The sequence below is a fragment of the Ovis aries genome, chromosome 12, assembly GCF_016772045.2.
Source record: "Ovis aries strain OAR_USU_Benz2616 breed Rambouillet chromosome 12, ARS-UI_Ramb_v3.0, whole genome shotgun sequence".
NCBI classification, from domain to species: Eukaryota; Metazoa; Chordata; class Mammalia; order Artiodactyla; family Bovidae; genus Ovis; species Ovis aries.
Window position 1 is genome coordinate 49593835 of NC_056065.1, and position 20848 is coordinate 49614682.

The 20848-nt window shown below is 57.5% G+C and overlaps 1 protein-coding gene and 1 long non-coding RNA gene across 2 annotated transcripts in view; one reads left to right on the forward strand and one right to left on the reverse strand.

Moving 5' to 3' along the window:
• Window positions 1-20697, forward strand: part of MMEL1 (membrane metalloendopeptidase like 1) — a 35633-nt gene extending 14936 nt beyond the window's left edge. The window contains exons 2-22 of the mRNA XM_042257377.2: window positions 1177-1254; window positions 1991-2050; window positions 3309-3470; window positions 3644-3724; window positions 5545-5640; window positions 6021-6139; window positions 6621-6686; window positions 7982-8116; window positions 8190-8279; window positions 14031-14167; window positions 14527-14620; window positions 15881-16009; window positions 16451-16549; window positions 16983-17066; window positions 17455-17558; window positions 17843-17901; window positions 18129-18248; window positions 18726-18859; window positions 18959-19024; window positions 19587-19682; window positions 20110-20697. Coding sequence (XP_042113311.1) covers window positions 1177-1254; window positions 1991-2050; window positions 3309-3470; window positions 3644-3724; window positions 5545-5640; window positions 6021-6139; window positions 6621-6686; window positions 7982-8116; window positions 8190-8279; window positions 14031-14167; window positions 14527-14620; window positions 15881-16009; window positions 16451-16549; window positions 16983-17066; window positions 17455-17558; window positions 17843-17901; window positions 18129-18248; window positions 18726-18859; window positions 18959-19024; window positions 19587-19682; window positions 20110-20358 — 2258 coding nt within the window. The 3' untranslated portion in view covers window positions 20359-20697. The remainder of the gene's footprint in view (window positions 1-1176; window positions 1255-1990; window positions 2051-3308; window positions 3471-3643; window positions 3725-5544; window positions 5641-6020; window positions 6140-6620; window positions 6687-7981; window positions 8117-8189; window positions 8280-14030; window positions 14168-14526; window positions 14621-15880; window positions 16010-16450; window positions 16550-16982; window positions 17067-17454; window positions 17559-17842; window positions 17902-18128; window positions 18249-18725; window positions 18860-18958; window positions 19025-19586; window positions 19683-20109) is intronic.
• On the reverse strand, window positions 13542-15910 carry LOC121820793 (uncharacterized). The gene is made up of 2 exons (XR_006061492.2): window positions 15797-15910; window positions 13542-13718 (listed from the first exon to the last, which is right to left on the reverse strand). It is a non-coding gene; the product is annotated as an uncharacterized LOC121820793 (long non-coding RNA).
• Window positions 20698-20848: the final 151 nt, after the last annotated feature.

A 20848-nucleotide genomic window follows, 5' to 3' on the forward strand; every position in this document is an offset into this window, starting at 1 on the left:
CCTCCTGCCCCAGGCACAGGTGAAACAGCCACAGGTCCCTCTGGTCCTGGGAGGCAGGCCTTGGCTGTTTGTGGAATTCATTTGGGTTTCTTTATGTCTTCAGCTCTGCTGCTTTCTAAAATTCTCATGTCACTTCTCCAGCTTGCTGTCCTTATTCATGTGGGAGCCACAGTCTGTGCCCTAATCAGAAGCAAAGGCCTCTTCCTCCCTGTCCTCCCTGCCACCCCAAACTCACCGCTGTCTCTTTGGCCAGAGCACAGATAGCTAGCTAGTCCACTCTTCCACAAAGGCATGGCCATTGTCTGGAAGCCTTGTGGGTTTTTGTAACCGGCACATACCCATGGGGCAGACAGGTGTTGCACCCACTCAGTGGGACTCACAGACGAAGAAACAGATGGCAGGGAAATTCCTCTCCCCACCCCTATCCCAGACCACAGCCCCCAGGGGACACCAGCATGTCCAGGGCTTCCTGCACCCCCCCCAGTTGTAGTGCTCACAGCCTTGACCTGGACAAGGCCCTCCGTGTGTCTGCCTGGTGGCGAAGGTGGCCAGGGCTGGTGGGCACTCTCCCTGGACCTGATCAACCCCCTCCTGCCGCTGACCCGTCCTTCTCACAACCCCTTCAGGCCGATGCTGACCAAGCAGTGGCCCCTCCCACGCAGTAGACAAATGATGGAGGGCAGCTTTGTGCTCTCAGCTGCCAGGAAAAGTGGCGGGGCTGGAGCTGAGGGTGTGGAGAATGGGTCGGGAGGTTACCCCCGCCAGAGGACATCCTTTCACCCTCAAGGAGTGCATTGTCCCTGCCTTAGCAGACCCCAGAAGCTGCCTACCCTGACCTGGGTGAGGCCCATGATCCCCCGGTCAAGGAGGATGTCAGAAGGTACTTCGTTAGGGGAAGAGGTCCTGCCTCAGGACCCCTATGGGTCCAGCAGTGGGAGGGGGGCCAGGCAGGTGGGCCCGGAGAGAGACTGGCAAGCCAGGGAAGCCCCGCCCCCTCCACTCAGATTTGAGTTCTGCTGGGGCCCCTGTCTTGGTTGACTGGTGACCTGCCCCCATTACAGGGGGCAGGGGCCACCACCCCATGCACGATTCGGCCCCCCATTGCTGCAAGAGAATGCCTGTGCTGCCCCAGACAGGCCTTACCACCCCAGAGCTGAGTGCTGTGTTTCTCCCCAGGGAAGCGGCTGCCACTCTTTTCTAGCCGGCTTTGCTTCTCCAAGGAAGAGAAGAACACTGTAAAACGAGCACCCCGAGGTAGCCCCGCCTCCCCTCTCAACACGGGGAGGGGGCTTGGAATCTGCACCCCCATGGGCCAGGCCACCAGCAAGGGCCGGGAAGCCCATAGCCAGGCCGCGTTCCACTGCAAGCTGGAGTGTGCAGCCGGAGGGTGGTCCTGCCCAGGACACAGTGTCCGGGAGGTGGGGGGAGGCAGTGGTAGGGATGCAGTCGTGAGCACCTACTAGATGCAGGATGTTTCCCCAAGCCTGGGGACCGGCAGGAGTCATACTGCAGCCCTGCTGGGAGCTGCTTCACGGGCATGGCCGGATGGTGGGGGTTGAGAGCAGGGAGAGAGTAGGGAGAGAGCAGGGAGAGAGCAGGGAGAGAGCAGGGAGAGAGTAGGGGCGTACAGTGACAGGGCAGCACAAGCAGACTGCCTGGCGGAGGGGACAGCTCATGGGTGAGAGACGGCTGGGCCCACGGGGTGGAAGGCACCATGGCTGGCTTCAGCCCTCAGAGGGGGCTCAGAGGGTGTAAAGGGGCTCCAGCGTCACTACAGGGGTCAAGCCAGAGTAAGCTTACCCTCACTTAAGGCCCAGGCCTGGGCAACCTGGGGAGGATGCCCTCAGGGCCCAGGCTGGGCCACATGGGGTTGGGATGACTTTGAAGCTTGACCCTGCCCACCCCATGGGTGCCCCACCCACCCCTGCCTGCCCTACTGGCACCTGACCATCCTTGGCCTGCACTCACACTCATCACTCCTTATCTGCAGAGATCAAAACCTCCAAGGACAAGGTCGAGACCTGCACCACCCCTGGCTGCGTGATGGCAGGTAAGCCCGCCTCCCTGCCAAGCGTTGCCCCAGGTAGGAGGGTAGTAGTGATGGTGGTGCAGGCACTGTCCAAGGCCAGGAGGAGCCACACACACATTTATACACATACACACACCCATACATAAACACATATACACATATGCACATACCTACACATATACACATACACCCATACACACACACACACACACACACGGCACTGGGCTGGTGGGCAGACCTGGCTGTGAACACAGGCAGGGACTCCTCTGCAGGTGTCTCACCCCTTATGCCACCCAGGAAGCCACTCCCTGCCCGCTGAGGCCCTTGTGACCACAGCAAAGCTAGCACAGGGACCCCACATGCTCTTTTTCGCATTTACAGAAAGAAGAACACACAAACACACACTCTCAAGTTTTCTCCCAGGAATTCATCTTAAAATTGTGTGCCATGTGCAGCTATTTGCAGATCAAACACAGTGAAAATGGTGCAAAGAAACACTAGTGTAAAACCTCAGCAATGTGATTCTTCAGCCCACACTGGGGCCATGAAGAGACCCCTGTAGTGCTGCCTCCTGCGAGGTCCCAGACACGTAAATTAGAAGGTGAGGGAGGGTAATGGGTGGGGTTCCAGCCTGGCCAGCCCGGCTGAAAGCATCCGACCACTGTCCCTGCCACTTGGGGTTCTGGGGACAAAGACAGCCCTCCAGCAGGAAATGAAGCCCCGTGGTGGATGACAGCGACCATCCCCCACGGACACAGTGACCCATTTCAGGGCTCTGGGGCAGGGCCAGCGTCGAGCACTTGCTGCAAGCCAGGTGGGCTTGAACAACCAGCATCGCAGATTTGCAGATGTGGAAGGGGAGGATCAAAGCAGTCACAGGGGTCCAAGGTTGTGTGGCTGATAACTGGAGTCCCTAGAGCTGGGGGCTTCCCTGGTGGCTCAGACGGTAAAGAATCCGCCTGCAATGCAGGAGACTTGGGTTCAATTCCTGGGTTGGGAAGGTCCCCTGGAGAAGGAAATAGCAACCCACTCCAGTGTTCTTGTCTGGAGAATCCCATGGACAGAGGAGCCTGGGGGCTACAGTCCATGGAATCGCAGAGTCAGACACGACTGAGCAACTAACACACACTAGAGCTGGAGCCCCTGCTTACAACCGCCCTGAGGTCCCAGGGTGACTGACGCTGCCGAGGGCTCTTGGCTGTGACTGAATATCTAACTGCCCATCGGGCCATCCACACTGGGTCTCCCCTCTCCCTCCACACCCCCTGGGGATGAACAGCTGCCAGGATCCTCCAGAACATGGACCCGTCCATGGAGCCGTGTGACGACTTCTACCAGTACGCATGCGGGGGCTGGCTGCGGCGCCACGTGATCCCTGAGACCAACTCGCGCTACAGCGTCTTTGACATCCTTCGGGACGAGCTGGAGATCATCCTCAAAGGTGAGCACAGCCTCCACCACGGGGAGCAGAGGGACGGCCAGCAGAGCCCTCCTCACCCAATGGGCTGGGGAGAGGGAGTCCCTTGGGATGAAGCCTCACCCTGGGCTGGGACTTTGACCCTTCCCCGCCACCAGCAGTCACCTGAGGCCTCTGTTTGGCTTCTCTGCCTGCAGCGGTGCTGGAGAACTCCACCACCAAAGACCGGCCAGCCGTGCAGAAGGCCAAGGTGCTCTACCGCTCCTGCATGAATGAAAGTGAGTGGCCAATGGGGCCGCCCTGCCAGGGCCCTGTTCTAGGACCCCATGGCCCTCAGCAGAGCAAGGGACAGGGCACCACTTCAAACTCACCTGGGGGAACCGTGTGCCCACCACCACCCCCCCGCCCCGCCTGACCATAGGGTCCAAGCTTCCTGTGAGCATGGGCTGACTGCCAGCTACCCAGAACCAGCTCACACCCTGTCCCTTATGGGCGACGTGTTCAGGCTGGAGGGAGATAGTGAAGGATGCATGTGTGCATAGATGTGAATGTATGTCTATTGTGTGTGTGCTTGTGTATATATGCGTGTGTAGGAATGTGTGTGTATACGTTTGAATGTGTATTGGTGTATGTATGTCTGTATTTATGCATTTGTGTGTATGTGTGTATACATATATGTGTGGATATGTGTATTAAGTTTTTGTGTGTGTCTGTGTATATGTGTGCGTGTGTCTATACATATGCATATGTATGTCTTTGTGTGTATAGGCATATGTGTTTGTGTGTATGTCTTTGTATGCTTGTGTGTATACGTGTATGTGTCTTTGTGTGTGTGTGTGTATGTATATGTATCTGTGTGTCTGTGTGATTTGTGTGAATATGTGTATGCCTGTGTGTATGTTGGGGGCATGTTGGGGGATTTCTCGGGGAGCTGGTCCCTATTAAGAGGATTCAAACACTTGGGCCCCTCCTGCCATCTTCCCTTGGCCACCTGCCTTGGGGCTTTCAAGCCTAGCCCATGCTTTTGGCTGCTCTGGGGACAGTTCTTCGGTGCCAAGGTTCAAAGCTGGCTGTTTCCCCAGGTTCTCTGGAAGGAGGGGCTTGTTCCTGGTGTACTTGAGAGCAGGACTTCTGGGGACCCCAGCATCATCTGGGTGTCTCTGTGGAGTCTCTGGCTGGTGCACTCTCCCCTCCCCATGGAAACAAGAGGTCACCTGATCTGGTCTGGCTGGCACCTGCCAGGTGAAGGCGGTGTCCTCGGTTCCCACATGTATAGAGTTTCTGACCTGAGAGACCAAATATTCAAAAGGACAATGCCAGACTGAGTATAAAAGTACAGGTGTGACCCACGGCCTGCAGCCTGGTGGCCAGTCCCTCACCTATGGGAACCAGCCCAGGAAGCCAGTGACTCTTGTCACAACCGACCCGAGACTGCCAGGACTCCCTCAGTTTTGAACCTGCTCTCAGCTTGGGACCCAAGAAAGCAAGCCCAGTGTGCCCTCACCAGCCACGTGGGATACCATACTTCTCACTCCCCAGGCCCTGCCCTCCCCGCCCCCCGGACCACTCCCCCACCAGCCGGCTCTCGAGCCGGTCCAGATCAAGTGGCTGGCCAGTCCCTCCCCACCCAGAGCCTCTGCCTACTCCACCTGCCTCTCTGTTCCCACCCACACTGATTCTGGACCCAGGTTCTCCCAAGCTTCCTGAACCACCACACTGGGAGGCTGTGTGTCAAGCTCTGCCAGCAGTTCAGCCACCCAATGCTGGGATTGGAGGGTTCGAGGGCTTCCCCACCATCGAGTTGGTCCCCCACCCCTGCCCAGAGTGCTGCCTGGGCCTCTTGAATCCCGCCTGCTCCAGGTCACAGCCCCCAATACCCTCGTCCTGGTGGCACCTGGGCTTTCATCAGCCCTGGGCCCCTCCCCGCCTGTGTCCCGTCTCTGCTCTTTCCAGGGCCCCACATGTCCCACTCTGCAGAATCTGTGTAGGGAGGGTTGGACATAGCGCTGGGCGTCAGCATACCTGGGTGTGCAGCAGGTGTCACACACATACACACACCCCTCGGGCATCGGGTGAGTGACCATTCCTCCCCTTTCAGGTGAGATAGAGAAGCGAGACTCACAGCCCCTGCTGAATATCCTGGAGTTGGTGGGAGGCTGGCCAGTGGCCATGGACAAGTGGAACAAGAGCGTAGGTAAGGCAGGACAGGTGGCCCTGGGCCTGGGGCTCCTTGGAGCCGAGGCCTTCTAGGCCCGAGCTGGAGAGTGTGCAGCAGCTGCTAGTGGGCTCTGGGTAGCCGGTCCCTTCCAGCTCGACAGAGCGGCATCCCTTCCAGAGTCCTAAGGAGAGACCCAGGGCTCCAGCTCTCAGGGCAGGCTCTGCTTCCCGCACTGTTGTTCCCTGTGGACAATGCGGGGAAGGGCGACCCCAAGCCCCCCTCCAAGGCCCACTGGTGTGCTTGCTGCCATAAGCCAGGGTCCCCTACGCCCCCGAGTTCTGGGATTCCCCATCAGATGAGGGGATGGGCTAGACCCCAAGGCCGGCAGGTCTCCAGCATGAGGCGCTGACCCTCAGGCCCCCAGTGGGAGCTGGAACAGCAGCTGGCCGTGATGAACGCACAGTTCAACCGGCGGGTGCTCATCGACCTCTTCATCTGGAACGACGACCAGAACTCCAGCCGGCACATCATCTACGTACGAGCCAGGGGGCCGGGGAGGCGGGGCTCCACAGGGCCGGGTGGGCCTGGTGTGCTCCGGGGCTCTGCTTTCATCCACACCTGCAGTACAGGGGACCAGTGCTGACCATCTGGGTTTCTGGGACCCAGGTCCTGACCAGGAGTAAGCCCATGTGCTGAGCTGGTCTTTGGGACAGTCTGTCCAGGCCTTTGGCACGAGCTCAGAAAGTCTGACCTCAGAGAGCTACCACTAGTCACAGCTAGAAGGCCACAGAGGACCCGTGTGGAATGTGCCCTCACTTTGAGGGGCGGGAGAGGGTGCCCAAGGCCCTGCAGGTGGGCCTCCCCTCAGCCCACCCTCAGTCCAGCCTAGGGCAGGAGTTGGGGCTGGTGCCTGCATGCACTCCACATGGAGCTCAGGTTCCCACCAGGCACAGTCTGGGGGAGGGGCGAAGCTGGGGACCTAGCTCTGTGCCCAGGTTCCCACGCTCTGTCTGCAGATAGACCAACCCACCCTGGGCATGCCATCCCGAGAGTACTACTTCAAGGAGGGCAACAACCAGAAGGTGAGTCAAGGACTGCCTGATGCTAGATCAGCCCCATACCCCTGGCACTTTCCTGCCTGCCCCCTCTGCTCCATGTGCCCCCTGCATGTCACTTGAGGGCTCCCTGAGGCCCAGCTCCCTGTGTGTCTGCCCCACCCTTGTCCCACAGCTAGCCTTTGTGGGCACCTGCGTGGCTCAGTCCCAGTGCTGAGGGCTGGACATGCAGACGTGGACCCCTGCCTTTGTCGCTGTTGCAGGGGTGCCCCTGGGCCCCTGGAGCCAGGCTTGGCAATCAGCTCAGCCCTGCAGCCCCGAGGGGCACACCCTGTCCGCCCCCTTGCCAGGGCAGAACTAGAGTCCATGCGGCCAGCTCAGGGCCTGTAGAGATCGGAACACAGCCACCAGCTAGGCCCTAAGTCTGCTCCCTGAGCTGTCCTGCTTGTGCATGCAGGAGAGAAATGGGGAACCAGATAGTGGTAAGGCAGGGCCAGCGAGGGGAAGAGGGGGAAGCTGGAGAGGAAAGACTGGGAGTGGGCTGGGAAGGCAGGAGGTGACACGACCCACAACCCGGAAGCAATATGGTGGGCCTCCCGAAAGAAGCAGGCTGTGAGCTAGGCTGTGAAGGATGGGACCAGCCAAGAGAAAGGACAAGGGTGACCAAAAGCAGGACCTGTGGAGGGGCCGTGGGGTGGGAGATCAGACCAAGGAACCCAGCTCAGAGCAGCAGGGGCTGGAGCATGTGGATGGGCTCACACCTGGCAGCCAGGGAGCATAGCCCACCAACACTAGCCTGTGGGCACTAGCCCAGCCTGACACCAAGCAACGGGGAGGAGGAGGCCTCTGTGGTTCCCGCCCACAAATGATGGGCCACAAAGAAGGTGGGTCCAAGACGGGCACACATCCTCAGGACTGATTCCCAGTGCCCAGCTGAGCCAGCCCCCCTGAGCCCTGGGCCATTTCCAGCACCTACTGTGTGCCCTACACTTCACACGTGGCCGTGCGGTCCTCTGGATTAGGTCTCAGGCCCTGGTCACACACAGGAGGGATGGAGCGGGAAGCCCAGCCCTGAGTGCCTGGTGCGGGTCACACAGGCGCCATCCACACAGAGCTCGCAGCCACCCACCCAGGCTTGGTGGGGAGCATGAGCCCCAGCGCTGAGGGCCCTGTTCTGGGAGGCATAAGCTGTCTGGAACGCCTGTCCGGGTGAGTACCTGAGGGCTGCTCTCTGTCATATGCCCACCGCACCCCCACAGAGAGCACCGTGGGGGCCAAGGCGGCCGAGGCCACCAGACTTTGTCCTGCGTCCTTTGGCCCAGGTACGGGAAGCCTACCTGCAGTTCATGGTGTCAGTGGCCACGATGCTGCGGGAGGACCTGAACCTCCCCGAGAATAGCGGCCTGGTTCAGGAAGACATGGCCCAGGTGCTGGAGCTGGAGACGCAGCTGGCCAACGTGAGGCCGCGCCCCAGGTGGGCGGTGCAGGGGGGGGCCACACCGGCCCCCGTGACCGCCCGCCCTGCCGCAGGCCACGGTACCCCAGGAGGAGCGCCACGACGTCACCGCCCTGTACCACAGGATGGACCTGGAGCAGCTCCAGAACAGCTTCGGTCTGAAGGTGAGCCCTGCCCCCGCCCACCCGCCTCTCCTCTTAGCCTCAATACACCCCCCGAGAGGGGCCAAGGGACCCCCCACATACACCCCCCAAGAAGGGCCATACATCCCCGAGAGGGGCCATGGGACCCCCCACATATGCCCTCCAGGAAGGGCCATACACTCCCTCTAGAGGGGCTATGGGACCCCTAGATACACCCAACACAGATACTTCCACACCAGGACAGTCCAAACCTCAAGACACCCCCGAGAGGGGCCATGGGACCCCCCACATACACCCCCTCGAGAGGGGCCGTGGGACCCCTAGATACACCCCCTCGAGAGGGGCTGTGGGACCCCTAGATACACCCAACAGGGATACTTCCACACCAGGACAGTCCAAACCTCAAGACACCCCCGAGAGGGGCCATGGGACCCCCCACATACACCCCCTCAAGAGGGGCCGTGGGACCCTAGATACACCCCTGCAGAGAGGGGCCGTGGGACCGGTCACTCAACAGGGACACCTTCACACCAGGACAACAGACATCAGCTGTCTGTCTGCGGATGGGGTGCTACCCTCCCATGAGGTGGCTGCTACAACGTCCCCAGTTTTCCGAGTGGGAAACAGCCTGATAGGGGTCACGGACTCACCTGGCTGAGTCGGGCAGACCCCCACCTGGGGCTTTCTGTCCCCAGGCCCAGCTCGGGACCCCCACTGTGACCAGACCCTCCAATCCTACCCTCCCCACTGGCCAAGCTTCATGTTCAGCGCCAGAGGCTGAGGAGAGGCCGCCCAGCCTAGGAAGACAGGAGATTGGCTTTGGGCCCTTCCCCACCCTCCACCCACCCACAGCCTGCTCTGACCACCCTGAGCAGTCAGAGGGGCCTCCCCCAGTGGCAGGAGGGACAAGAAGGCCGTTCTAGCCATTGCCAACTAAAGGCGGCAACCGAGGCCCAAGTCAGAGGGAGGAGGGTGCAGCTGGGGACAGAAACAAGTCAGCAAGAGGAAGGCAGAGGCAGAAAGCTCCTTCCTCTGACCAGAAACCTGAGTGTCTGGGGCCACGGAACATGAGGGGACTCGGGGAACAAGAGAGGAGGTCTTGGGGAACAAGACAGGACTCAGGAGAGGCCCCACCCGGGGCTCTGAACCTGGTGCTCCGGAAGGCCCCATGGCGCCTAATCCTACTCTTCCTTCCCAGCTCTCACCCATGGCCCACTGTGACACCCCTCACCCACAACCCACTCCCCAGCGGGCACTTTCAGGGCACTTTCAGGCACGAAGAAGGCAGCCCCTGCCTGGAGCTCAGGTCAGGAAAAAGACAGGTGGCCTGCAGAGTATGTCAGAGGGCCAGCAAGGGGGGCACAGAGGTACAGTGTGTGCTGAGGTCCTGAAGCCAGGGCTGCGGGATGTCTGGGGGCAAGTGGAGGCCAAGGGGGAAGGGTGGACCATGTCAGGCCTCTAGGGACACTCTGAAGGCTCCAGTTGTGATGGGACAGGACTTGGCTCACAGAGAAGAGGACCTGGCTGCTGAGGGCACAGGGAGGGGAGCCAAGGGCCAGAAGCAGAGACGGGTCAGGACACTGATGCACAACCCAGCGAGGTGGCAGCCTGGGACCAGCGGCAGCGGAAGTGCCGAGAGACCTGGCTTGTGGGTTAATTTGGAAGCGAGATGGGCAGGACTTACAAATGGACTCAACATGGGAAGTGAGAGGAACAGAACTCAAGATGGCCAGAAGTTGCCCAGGAGACAGCCCCAGAAGAGCAGGGGGCATGTCCAGGAACCCAGAGCTCAGAATGTCTGGATGATAATGGGTTTCTAAAGCTTAGAACTGTCACGTGTGAGCACATCCACACAGCCCCCGTCCTGCCCTTCCCCTGAAGCAGCGCCACCCTCCTCGCACCACACACTCGCCCTGGCTGCCTTGTTCCACATTCCCTGGGTGAGTCAACCTCTCACCTCACCAGGGCAGCAGCGACCTCCCACTCATCCTGATTGCTGTACAATCGACCCTAAGAACACACAACAGTTTGTGCATCTTCTCTACTCTTGCTGCACCTCTGGGTCAGTTCCGGTTCTGGACTTTTCTGAGCGATGTTGCTGCACTCGTTCTCTTGCCCGTTTTTTAGCACACATGCAAGCATCTCTGTCAGGCAACCACCCAGGGGTGCAGTGGCCAGGTTGTAGGACACAGGTCTTTCCAAAGCCATCATACCCATTTACACTCCCCAACAGGAGTGAAACGCTCCCTCTGGTGCTTGGGTGTGCCCATTCCTTCCGTCTTAGCCTGTCCAGGGATGTGCTGCGGAATTCTGTCTGAGTTGGATTTGATGTTCCCTGAACTACTCTACACCGTCTGGCCAGCGATGACCCCCTTTTCCTAAGTGTCTGTTCAAGTCTCTTCCCACCTCTGCCTTCTTCTTGCTGGTTTTTAGTTCTTTATAGACACTGGATGTGATCCCCGGGTCAGTTTCTGTGTATCAATGTCCTCTCCAACGGACAGCCTGATATGTCACTCTCATACTGGATCTTTATTACTAAGGAGGTTTAAAACAGTCCAGTTTATCAGTTTATCAAAGTTGGATGGATACTGTCTCTATGTCTCACGTTCTTTGCATTCTGCTTGAGAAATCTTTGCCTGTCCAGGTCCTTTAGGTCAAAGTCTACCTTGAGGTGATTTGTTTTACTTATTTATTGCTTTTGGTTATTCTGGGTCTTTGTTGCTTTGAGCAGGCTTTCTCCAGTTGCAGGGAGTGGGGGCTGCTCTTCATTGCATTGCATGGGCTTCTCATTGCAGTGGCTTCTCCTGCTGCGAAGCACAGGCTCTAGGCTCACAGGCTTCAGTAGTTGCAGCACATGAGTTTAGTAGTTGCGGTGCATGGGCTTAGTTGCTCCACATTGTGTGAAATCTTAGACCAGGGATCGAACCCATGTCCCCTGCACTGGCAGGATTCTTATCCACCGCACCACCAAGGAAGTCCTGATTTTTTATATAGAGTGAGAAGGAATTGTTTCATTTCCTCCCTGTGGCCATCCAGACGATCTAGCACGGTTTACTGAAAAGACCCCACCATCAGCCACTGCACTGTGTGCCGCCTTTGTTAAAGACTGAGTGTCCTTGTGTGCCTCTGCATGCGTGTCTGTGTCTGTGTGTTTGTGCCTGCGTGTGTTATCTCTGAACTCCCTTCTGTTCCACTGGTCTCTGTTTATTCACACACCAGCACCCATTGCCTTTGTTGCGACAGCTTTGTGATAAGTTCTGATGTCCACCAACTCTGTTCTTCAAGATCGAATTGATTATTCTTGAACTTTTACATTTCTTACAAGATTCAGAGTCAGCTAGCCAATTAGACACACACACACACACACACACACACACAAAGCTGTGGCGATTTTGATAGGGATTGCTTCCAATCTAAGTGTCAATTTGGGAGAAGATCAACATCTTTACAATCTTCTGATCCATGAACCTTCCATATATATTTATTTCTATATATTTATGTTTTCTCTTGTTTCCCTCAGTAAGTTTTACAGTTTTCTATGTCAAAGCCTTACATATCTTAAAATAGATTTATTCCTAGGTTTTTTAAATCTCATTGCCAATGGTACCATTCTGTAATATATCTTGCTTGTTCCTGGTATATATTAATAAAAATACTTTGCATATAGCAATTTTACTCAAAGCATGTAGTAGTTCCAATAGTTTATCCTTTCATATTTTATATACACAGAGTCATGTCCTTTTATGAAAAATGTGTTTTTTCCTTTTCAATCCTTCCTGATTTTATTTTTTTCTTATCTTATTGAACTGGCTAGGACTGCTAGCATAATGCTAATATCATGACAGTAGATATCTTGTTTCCTTCCTGACCTCAGAAGAAAAGCTTGCAACGTTTTGCAAGCTTTCACTTAATTTTGTTTGCGGTAGAGTGGGGTTTTATTTGTTGTCACTGTTCCCGCTGTATTCATTGTTCAGTCACTCAGTCATGTCCAACTCTTTGCAACACCATTGACTGTAGCACGCCAGACTTCCTGTCCTTCACCGTCTTCCAGAGCTTGCTCAAACTCATGTCCATTGAGTCAGTGATGCCATTCAACCATCTCATCCTCTGTCATCCCCTTCTCCTCCTGCCTTTAACCTTTCCCAGGATCAGGCTCTTTTCTAATGAGTTAGTTCTTCGAATTAGATGGCCAAAGTATTGGAGCTTCAGCTTCAGCATCAGTCCTTCCAATGAATATTCAGAATTGATTTCCTTTAGGGTTGACTGCTTTGAGCTCCTTGCACTCCAAGGGACTCTCAAGAGTCTTCTCCAACACCACGGTTCAAAAGCGTTAATTCTTTGGCACTCAGCATTCTTTAGCGTGTTGTATAGATCATTTCATTAGATTATGGACCTTATCTCCTATTCCTAATTTTCTCAGAGTGTTTATCATGAATAGATAGTCCATTTTTAAACAATTTTTCTGCCTCTACTGAAATTACCATGTGATCTTTCTTCTGTATTCAGTTATCATAGAGATTAACATTGATTTGATTTTTAAATGTTACACCACACTTGTATTCCTTGAGTAAATCTAATTTGGCTGTGTTGCATTATAATTTTATACGGGTATGGATGAATTCTAATTGCATTTTTACGATTTTTTTGATGTTTTGATGTGAACCATTTTTTTAAAGTCTTTATTGAACACGCTACAATATTGCTTCTGTTATATGCTTTGATTCCTTGGCCAGGAAGCATGTGGGATCTTCGCTCCCCAACCAGGGTTTGAATCCACACCCCCTGCTTCCGAAGGCAAAGTCTCAACCACTGGACTGCCTGGCAGGTCCCTGGCCTATTGTTTTCTTTTCTTGTAATATCCTTATTTGATATTAAGATTATTCTTCATCTCATAAATCAAGTTGAAACAGTTTTTTCTTTTTCCCTTCTCTGAAAAGTTTGTGTAAAATTGACAGTATGTCTTCCTTAAATGTCAGTATCCACTGGAAAAGCCAGATAAGTCTGGAAAATTCTATGTGAAAATATTTTAATTAAATATCCAGTTTACTACCTTTGTATGTCTTTGGGCTTCCCAGGTGGCTCAATGGTAAAGAATCCGTCTGCCAATGTAGGAGACACCAGAGACATGGGTTCAATCCCTGGTTTGGGAATATCCCCTGGGATAGGAAATGGCAACCCATTCCAGTATTCTTGTCTGGAAAATTTCATTGACAGAGGAGCCTGGCAGACTATAGTCCATGGGCTACAAATAGTCAGGCGCAACTGAGCACACACACATCCAGATTATTACACATAAAACTTTTTCTATTTCTCCTTTTGTCTTTGCTAAGTGCATTTTTCCAGGAATTCTTCCATTGTACTTGAGTTTTCAAATACATGGCATAATATCTTCTCACCACGTTTAGGCTTGCAATAATGTCATCCACCTTTTTCCTGATTCTGATTACCTGCACCTTCTCCCTGAAAACATGAACATGTTAGTCAGTTGTGTCCGACTCTTTGCAACCCCAAGGACTGTAGCTCTTCTGTCCATGGAATTCTCCAGGCAAGAATACTGGAGTGGGTTGCCATTCCCTTCTTCAGGGAATCTTCCTGACCCAGGGATCAAACCCAGGTCTCCCTCATTGCAGGCAGATTCTTTACCATCTGAGCCACCAGGAAACCCACCTTCTCCACCAGAATATTCTCTGGTAGGGGTCGGTTTCTTGGATGCCTAAGAAATGTGTCTACCTTTCCACCTCCCCTTCTTTCTCCCCATCCCTCTGTCCCCAGGGATTTAACTGGACTCTCTTCATACAATCCGTGCTATCCTCTGTCAAAATCGATCTGCTGCCTAACGAAGAAGTGGTGGTCTATGGCATCCCCTACCTCCAGAATCTTGAAGGCATCATCGATGTCTACTCACCCAGGTAGGGCCAAGGAAGGCCCCAAGAGGCCTCAGCGTCTTCCCCCCTCCCCACTCTCTCCTCCTCCCTAACAGCTCCTCCTCTCAGGAAAGGACCCAATAAAGCATCACTCTGAGGCATGAGCGACATGATGGGGGTAAATGCTCGTGGCCAATGGAACTTTACCTTAGAGATGCAAACCCCTCCTTGAGGCATCCAGGGGCAGGCAGGATGTATGTGGGGGTCGTCTTGGATGTTTCCTCAGCCACCCTGAACTCTCTGCTTGGTGTGGAGCCTGCTGTCCAAGGGCCGGAAACCTCATCCTCTTCCTGGGCAAGCACCACCCACCTGTTCTATCCGCTTCCCTGTGCCTCCTACCCTAGGACCATGCAGAACTACCTGATTTGGCGCCTGGTGCTGGACCGCATCAGCAGCCTGAGCCAGCGGTTTAAGGAAGCGCGTGCAAGCTACCGCAAGGTGAGTGACACCCCACCCCCGTGGCTCCCCCCGTATGCCAAACCTGGCCTGCCACTTGTCCCTTTATGACACTGACCACCTGCCATGGGCCAAGCACCAAGGTCCATCCTGGGGTCAGAGCCACGATTGAGGCTGACGAGGCACTGGTCCTTTTGGGCCAGCTGAACAAACCTTGATCTGCTCTTTAAAACCAGCAAGTAAGATGCAAAGGGAGGGGATAAGGGCAGGGAGGGCCTCTCCATTAGACAGTAGAGACCTTCAGGCAAGATGACCCAGGCATGAAAAGACCGCGGCCAGATTCCCCAGGAGCAGAAACAGCCAGGGCAGAGGTCTTGGGGCAGCAACCCCATGCTCACATGGGGGAAGGAGGGAGATGAGGTGGGGGACCGGCAATTGTGGGCCAGAGCAGCTCTCAGGTTCCACAGGCACTGAGAGCCAGCCCCGGGGGTGTTAAGAGTGGTAGCCAGGTTGGGGCAGCCAAGCTGGAGACACTAGCAGCCAAGCTGGGGAAGAGAGTGGAGCCTGAAGCTCAGTGGAGAGAGGCTGAGTCAGAGTGCTTTTGGGTCAGGAGACCCCACAGCCCTGAAGTGTGGGGCCAGATGCGAGGCCAGAGCTCCAGGCTGGCTGGGACTCGGGTTCGGAAATCTGAAGGGGGAAACATTTCCATCTTGTGCTCTGTGTCCCCAACGACAGCAAACATTCTCACCGCCACTTTGGAGATTGGAAAAGTATAGTCAGGCAGTGCCCTGGTGGCTTAGATGGTAAAGAATTTGCCCGCAATGCGGGATACCCAGGTTCTGTCCCTGGGTCAGGAAGATTCCCCTGGAGAATGGCAACCCACTCCAGTATTCTTGCCAGGAGACTCTCATGGACAGAGGAGCCTGGTGGGCTATGCCCTGTGTCCCCAAGGACCACAAGCATTCTCATCACTTTGGAGATGGGAAAACAGAACCCCAGGCAGCTGGCGGCTCACGGTTACGCTAGACAAGGCCCCCAAGGTCAACGCCACCCTTGCTCCTGGAGAGCAAATAGTCAGGCCAGGGACAGGGGACAAGGAGGGGCCCCGGCCTCCATGGGCAGGTCTGTGCCGGGAGCCCCACCCTCCAAGCCACACACCCTGTCTTCCCACCCCTGGGGGTCAGGATTCAAAGGGATTGTCTGAGTTTCCCCATGTACCCCATTGGTCCCTGGGCACCCTGGGGCCGAGGCCAGGGGAGTAGGTGTTGGTAAAGATGATGATGACGACGTGAACCATGCCAGGCACTCTATGGCACGACGGTGGAGGAGGTTCGCTGGCGGGAGTGCGTCAGCTATGTCAACAGCAACATGGAGAGCGCCGTGGGCTCACTCTATGTCAAGGAGGCCTTCCCCGGTGACAGCAAGCATGTGGTGAGTGCTCCACGACCCGCCCTGGGCCCGGTGCAGCCTCCCTGCAGGGACCTCCCAGCCCCTGGTCAGGGGGTCCTGCTTGTCCAGCAGCACCTATGCATACTGGGGAGCACATGTTTGCCCCAGTGCCCTGTCACACATAGGGATTAGGGGAAGTTATGCCCCACATAGGACCATCAGCCCCACCCCCAACCCTGCTGGCCTGCCTGGGAGTGGGGACAAGTTGTACAAGGCATGAGTCCAGGGCCCAGCAAGCCATAGGCCCACCCCAGACAAAGTGCAGCCATGGAGACCCTGCCCAGGAGGTCGGAAGGTCCACCCTGGACAAAGTACCCAGGGGGTTGGATCCCACCCCAAATCCCCTCCACATTCGGAGTTACCAGCCCCCTGCAGAGACCCAGTGCTGGCCCCCCCAGGCACCAGGGCCATGCACTCCTGCAGGTCAAAGAGCTCATTGACAAGGTGCGGGCAGTGTTCGTGGACACTCTGGATGAGCTGAGCTGGATGGACGAGTCATCCAAGAAGAAGGCCCAGGAGAAGGTAGGAAGGAGGCCACGGAAGGGCGGCCCCAGTGTGAGGGCCATGGGGTGACCATCACCACACCCACTTCACAGAGAGGGCAATGAGCGGGGGGTGGGGCTCGCTCAGGAAGGGGCTTTGGACAGAGATGAGAAACCCCCAGCAAGGGTGGGGGGTGGCCACAGCTGCAAGGAGCAGGGGTCCCTCTGGGCCTGTGTGACAGAAGGCAGTGTGGCAGCTCGGCCCTACCCCCACCCCAGACCTCGGCTGGCAGCTGGATGAAGGTCAGTGGTGAAGGTCGGTCTCCAGTCAAGCCCTTCCACGTTCTGTCCCCATTAGCCTCCCCCCAGCCTGCAAGGAAAGCCAAGTCCCTTAGCCCCTGACCCAAATGGTGGGGACAGAACCAGGATGCCCACGGCAGGGTGGGCATGGATTGGCCCCCTCTCCTCCCCAGGCCATGAACATCCGGGAGCAGATTGGTTACCCTGACTACATCCTGGAGGAGGGGAACAAACATCTGGATGAGGAGTATTCCAACGTGCGTATTCCAGTGGGGCCCCCCAGTCCACCCCCAGGCCAGGGGCCCTCGAGAGCCCCACCTGTCCCCTCACCCAGCTCAACCTGCCCCTGAACCAGCCCAGGGGACCTTCGGCCCTCAACTCCCAGGGGTGGACCCCTCATCTGGCCATGTGCCAGGACTTCCGTTACCAGTGGGGAAACTGAGGCCAGGAGAGTCTCGGATCTTGCCCAGTAAACACAGAGCCAAGGTTGGCCCTTAGTCTACCTGCACCCAGAGCCTGTGAGCCACATGCAGGACTGCCTGGCGAGTCCTGAGGCCAGTCTGCAGCCATCCTTGACCTCCCTTCCCCGCCAGCCTCTCAAGGACCCCGCACATGTGTCCAGAAATGACCACCTCTCTCCTATAGCTGAACTTCTCAGAGCACCTGTACTTTGAGAATGGACTGCAGAATTTGAAGGCTGGCGCCCAGCGGAGCCTCAAGAAGCTTAGGGAGAAGGTGGACCAGAATCTGTGAGTAGGGATGGTGTGGGGTGGGGGATGGGCCAGGCACCAGGCCAGCTAGGGAGGGCAGTGGTCTGACTCCGAGCCCCTTGTGCCTGCCCTCTGTTTGTGGGGCTCCAGGAAGAAACCAGGTGTTCAGACTGGCCCAGACCCAGCCCTGGCCGTTGGCAGTGCTGGACCCCTGACGTGACCACTGTGCACGCGTCAGAGTGGGCTTTGGTCAGTCAAGCAGAGGGGCCTGGAGTTAAGGCCCAGGAGAACTGGGCTCTGAACGATGCACCTGTCTTCCACAGCTGGATCATCGGGGCTGCCGTGGTGAACGCCTTCTACTCTCCAAACCGAAACCAGATTGGTACATTCCCTCTCCACCTTGCTCCTCTAGTCCTGCCCTCCCACCTTCTAAGCCTTGGTTTTTCGCCTCTGTAAAATGGCGGGGAGGGGGGTCATAACCTCTCCCTCCCCGGCTGTGGGGTTTAATGGCAAGACCCCTCAATGTGCCTGCCCAGAGCCTGGCACACAGGTGTGCTCACCTAAAGCTTACTCTATCTCCCCCCCCCCCCCAACCCCCACCCCCCACAGTGTTCCCCGCCGGGATCCTCCAGCCCCCTTTTTTCAGCAAGGAGCAGCCTCAAGCCTTGAACTTCGGGGGCATCGGGATGGTGATCGGGCACGAGATCACCCACGGCTTTGACGACAATGGTGGGGGGCTGCCCGGGGTGCCGAGCCGCACCTCCAGTCACACACACACTCCTCCCACCACTGCCTGGGGGACCCCCCCCAACTTGCTTCCAGGGGCCTCAAGCTGCTACCCAGGGAGGCTGGCCTTCCCCTAGGGCTAGCCCACCCAGATCTTCTGAGGGCAGCCCCGGGCCCCCAGGATCCATGCGCTCCCTTCCCCTGGGGTTTGGAAAGTTTGGACATCACAGCAAGGGTCACTAGTCCCAGGGTCACTAATCACTAGTCTCCTGAGAGAGACCCCAGGCCCTGACCTTGGGGGTGGCATGGACGCCACTGAAGCCTTCTGTCCCCCAGGGCCTGAGCAGCCCCAACCCGGGGCCCATTCTCTGCTCACGTGAACTCCAGACACAGGGATTCCAGGAGGGCGCGGGGGCGAGGCTGGTGCTGGGCAGGCTGGGGATCACGGGTAGCCTACCCCTCCCCTAACCTCCCCGTCAGGCCGGAACTTTGACAAGAACGGGAACATGCTGGACTGGTGGAGCAACTTCTCCGCCCAGCACTTCAGGGAGCAGTCAGAGTGCATGGTCTACCAGTATGGCAACTACTCCTGGGACCTGGCTGATGACCAGAACGTGAGCGGCCACCCCTGGACTGTGCCGCAGCCCTGGCCTGGGGGAGGGCGGAGGTGGACAGCCCAGGTGCTCCCCCCCGATCCTGTCTCCCGCCTGTAGGTGAATGGCTTCAGCACACTCGGGGAAAACATCGCCGACAATGGAGGGGTGCGGCAGGCATACAAGGTGGGTCCAAGTAGGGCCCCCCGGAGGAAGTGGGAGAAGACAGTGGTCAGGCCCAGGCAGGTACAGGCCTCTCAGTGTGGCAGGGACTGTCCCCTGTCCAAGCCCAAGTGTATCCTGGGACCCTTCTTCATCTAACAGGGAGGCAGCAGAGCCCTGGGGGAGCCTGCTGGCCACAGGTGGGCAAGTACCATAGCTACTTGGCCCTCACTTCACTCCACTCTTAGCTGAGGCCTCTGCACTCTGGGGAGACCACTGTCCATTGCCAAATCAGTGACAGTCCCTGCACACCTTCCAGCCTCAGCGACACCCCTGCACTGACAGCGTTGGGCACTGGGTGTCAGGAGCTCGTTTGTGGGGCAGGCTGCCTGGGCAGTGAGCCCCCACAGAACCCAGCCAGGCTCTGTGCTCAGAAGCTCCACGCTGCAGAGGCAGGACCCCCACAAGGGGAGGCCTGGGAGCCAGACCTCCATCCTGCCCCAAGCCAAGGAGCAGGAGTCCTGACCAGGCTGGTGCTGCCCCCGGGAGGGCAGGCCCTGGCCCAGCACTCGTTTGGTGCCTGCAGGCTTACCTGAAGTGGGTGGCAGAAGGTGGCAAGGACCAGCAGCTGCCAGGCCTGGAACTGACCTACCAGCAACTATTCTTCATCAACTATGCACAGGTGGGAGTCAGTTCCCCACTCCCACCCTCCCCACTTGCCCCCAAACCCACTGCTGGGAACTGGCTCCCACCTCCTACCCTTGGTGAGCCCTCACTACAGGGTGCCTCCAGGGACACTATGGGCTGGCAATCTGGGCAGAACCGGAACTAATGGGCCAAGAGGGCTTCCTGGAGGGAAAGGATGTCAGGGGAGGTGGGTCTGGGGAAGATTCAGATGTAGCTGTGGAGGGAAGGGGCAACCAGCTGCCTTCCCTCTCCCCACCCAAGGAGCAGGGGTCCTGGCAGAAGGAGACCACACTCCCTCACTGCCACAGCCCTAAGGGAGCCCCGCCTCCCCGGGCCATTGTTGGGACGTGGCAGGGGCGACCCCTGCATCCCACCCCCGCCCCTTCCCCAGTTCTGCAGCCACGCCCCTCATGCGCCCACAGGTGTGGTGCGGATCCTACCGGCCAGAGTTCGCCATCCAGTCCATCAAGACTGACGTCCACAGTCCCCTGAAGTACAGGCAAGTGGCCCTGGCGTCCCCGCGCCCCGCGCCCGGGCCGGCGCTGTCTCAGGCCCCTCCGTCCACCCGCAGGGTGCTGGGCTCGCTGCAGAACCTGGGCGCCTTCGCAGACGCGTTCCACTGCGCGAATGGCTCCCCCATGCACCCAAAGGTGCGATGCCGCGTCTGGTAGCCAAGGCCGAGCCGCGCTGCGCGGCCCACGCCCACCCGCCGCCCCGAGGCGTCCCATCCGCGCGGAGACAGTGCCGCCGGCGGGGACCCCGCAGCCAGCAGCCGACCCACCCGCGCCGAGCCCAGCCTCCGCACCGGGCCTGGACAACAGCTGGCGCCTCAGATAACCCGAGGTGAGCGCCTTCCTGCCCGGAGCCGCCTCTGCGCCCGCCCGCGAGGGTCTACGCCGCCCACCGCAGCCCTGTAGACGCGGTTATCCGTCTTCCGCCCGCTCTCCAAAGCGCGTCCTCCTCAGATGTCCACGAGCTTGGACTTCAGCTAAGTAAACGCTTTAAAGAAGCGGCTGCCTTGTCTGTGTAGCAGGGCCTAGGGTGAGCCGTCAGGGTGACAGTACCCCAGAAAGTGCCCCCTCTCCCGTGGCACCTGCCACTGACTGCTGGAGCCGAGTGGGAACATGGCAGGGCACTCCTGACAGACCCCCAGGGTCCTTG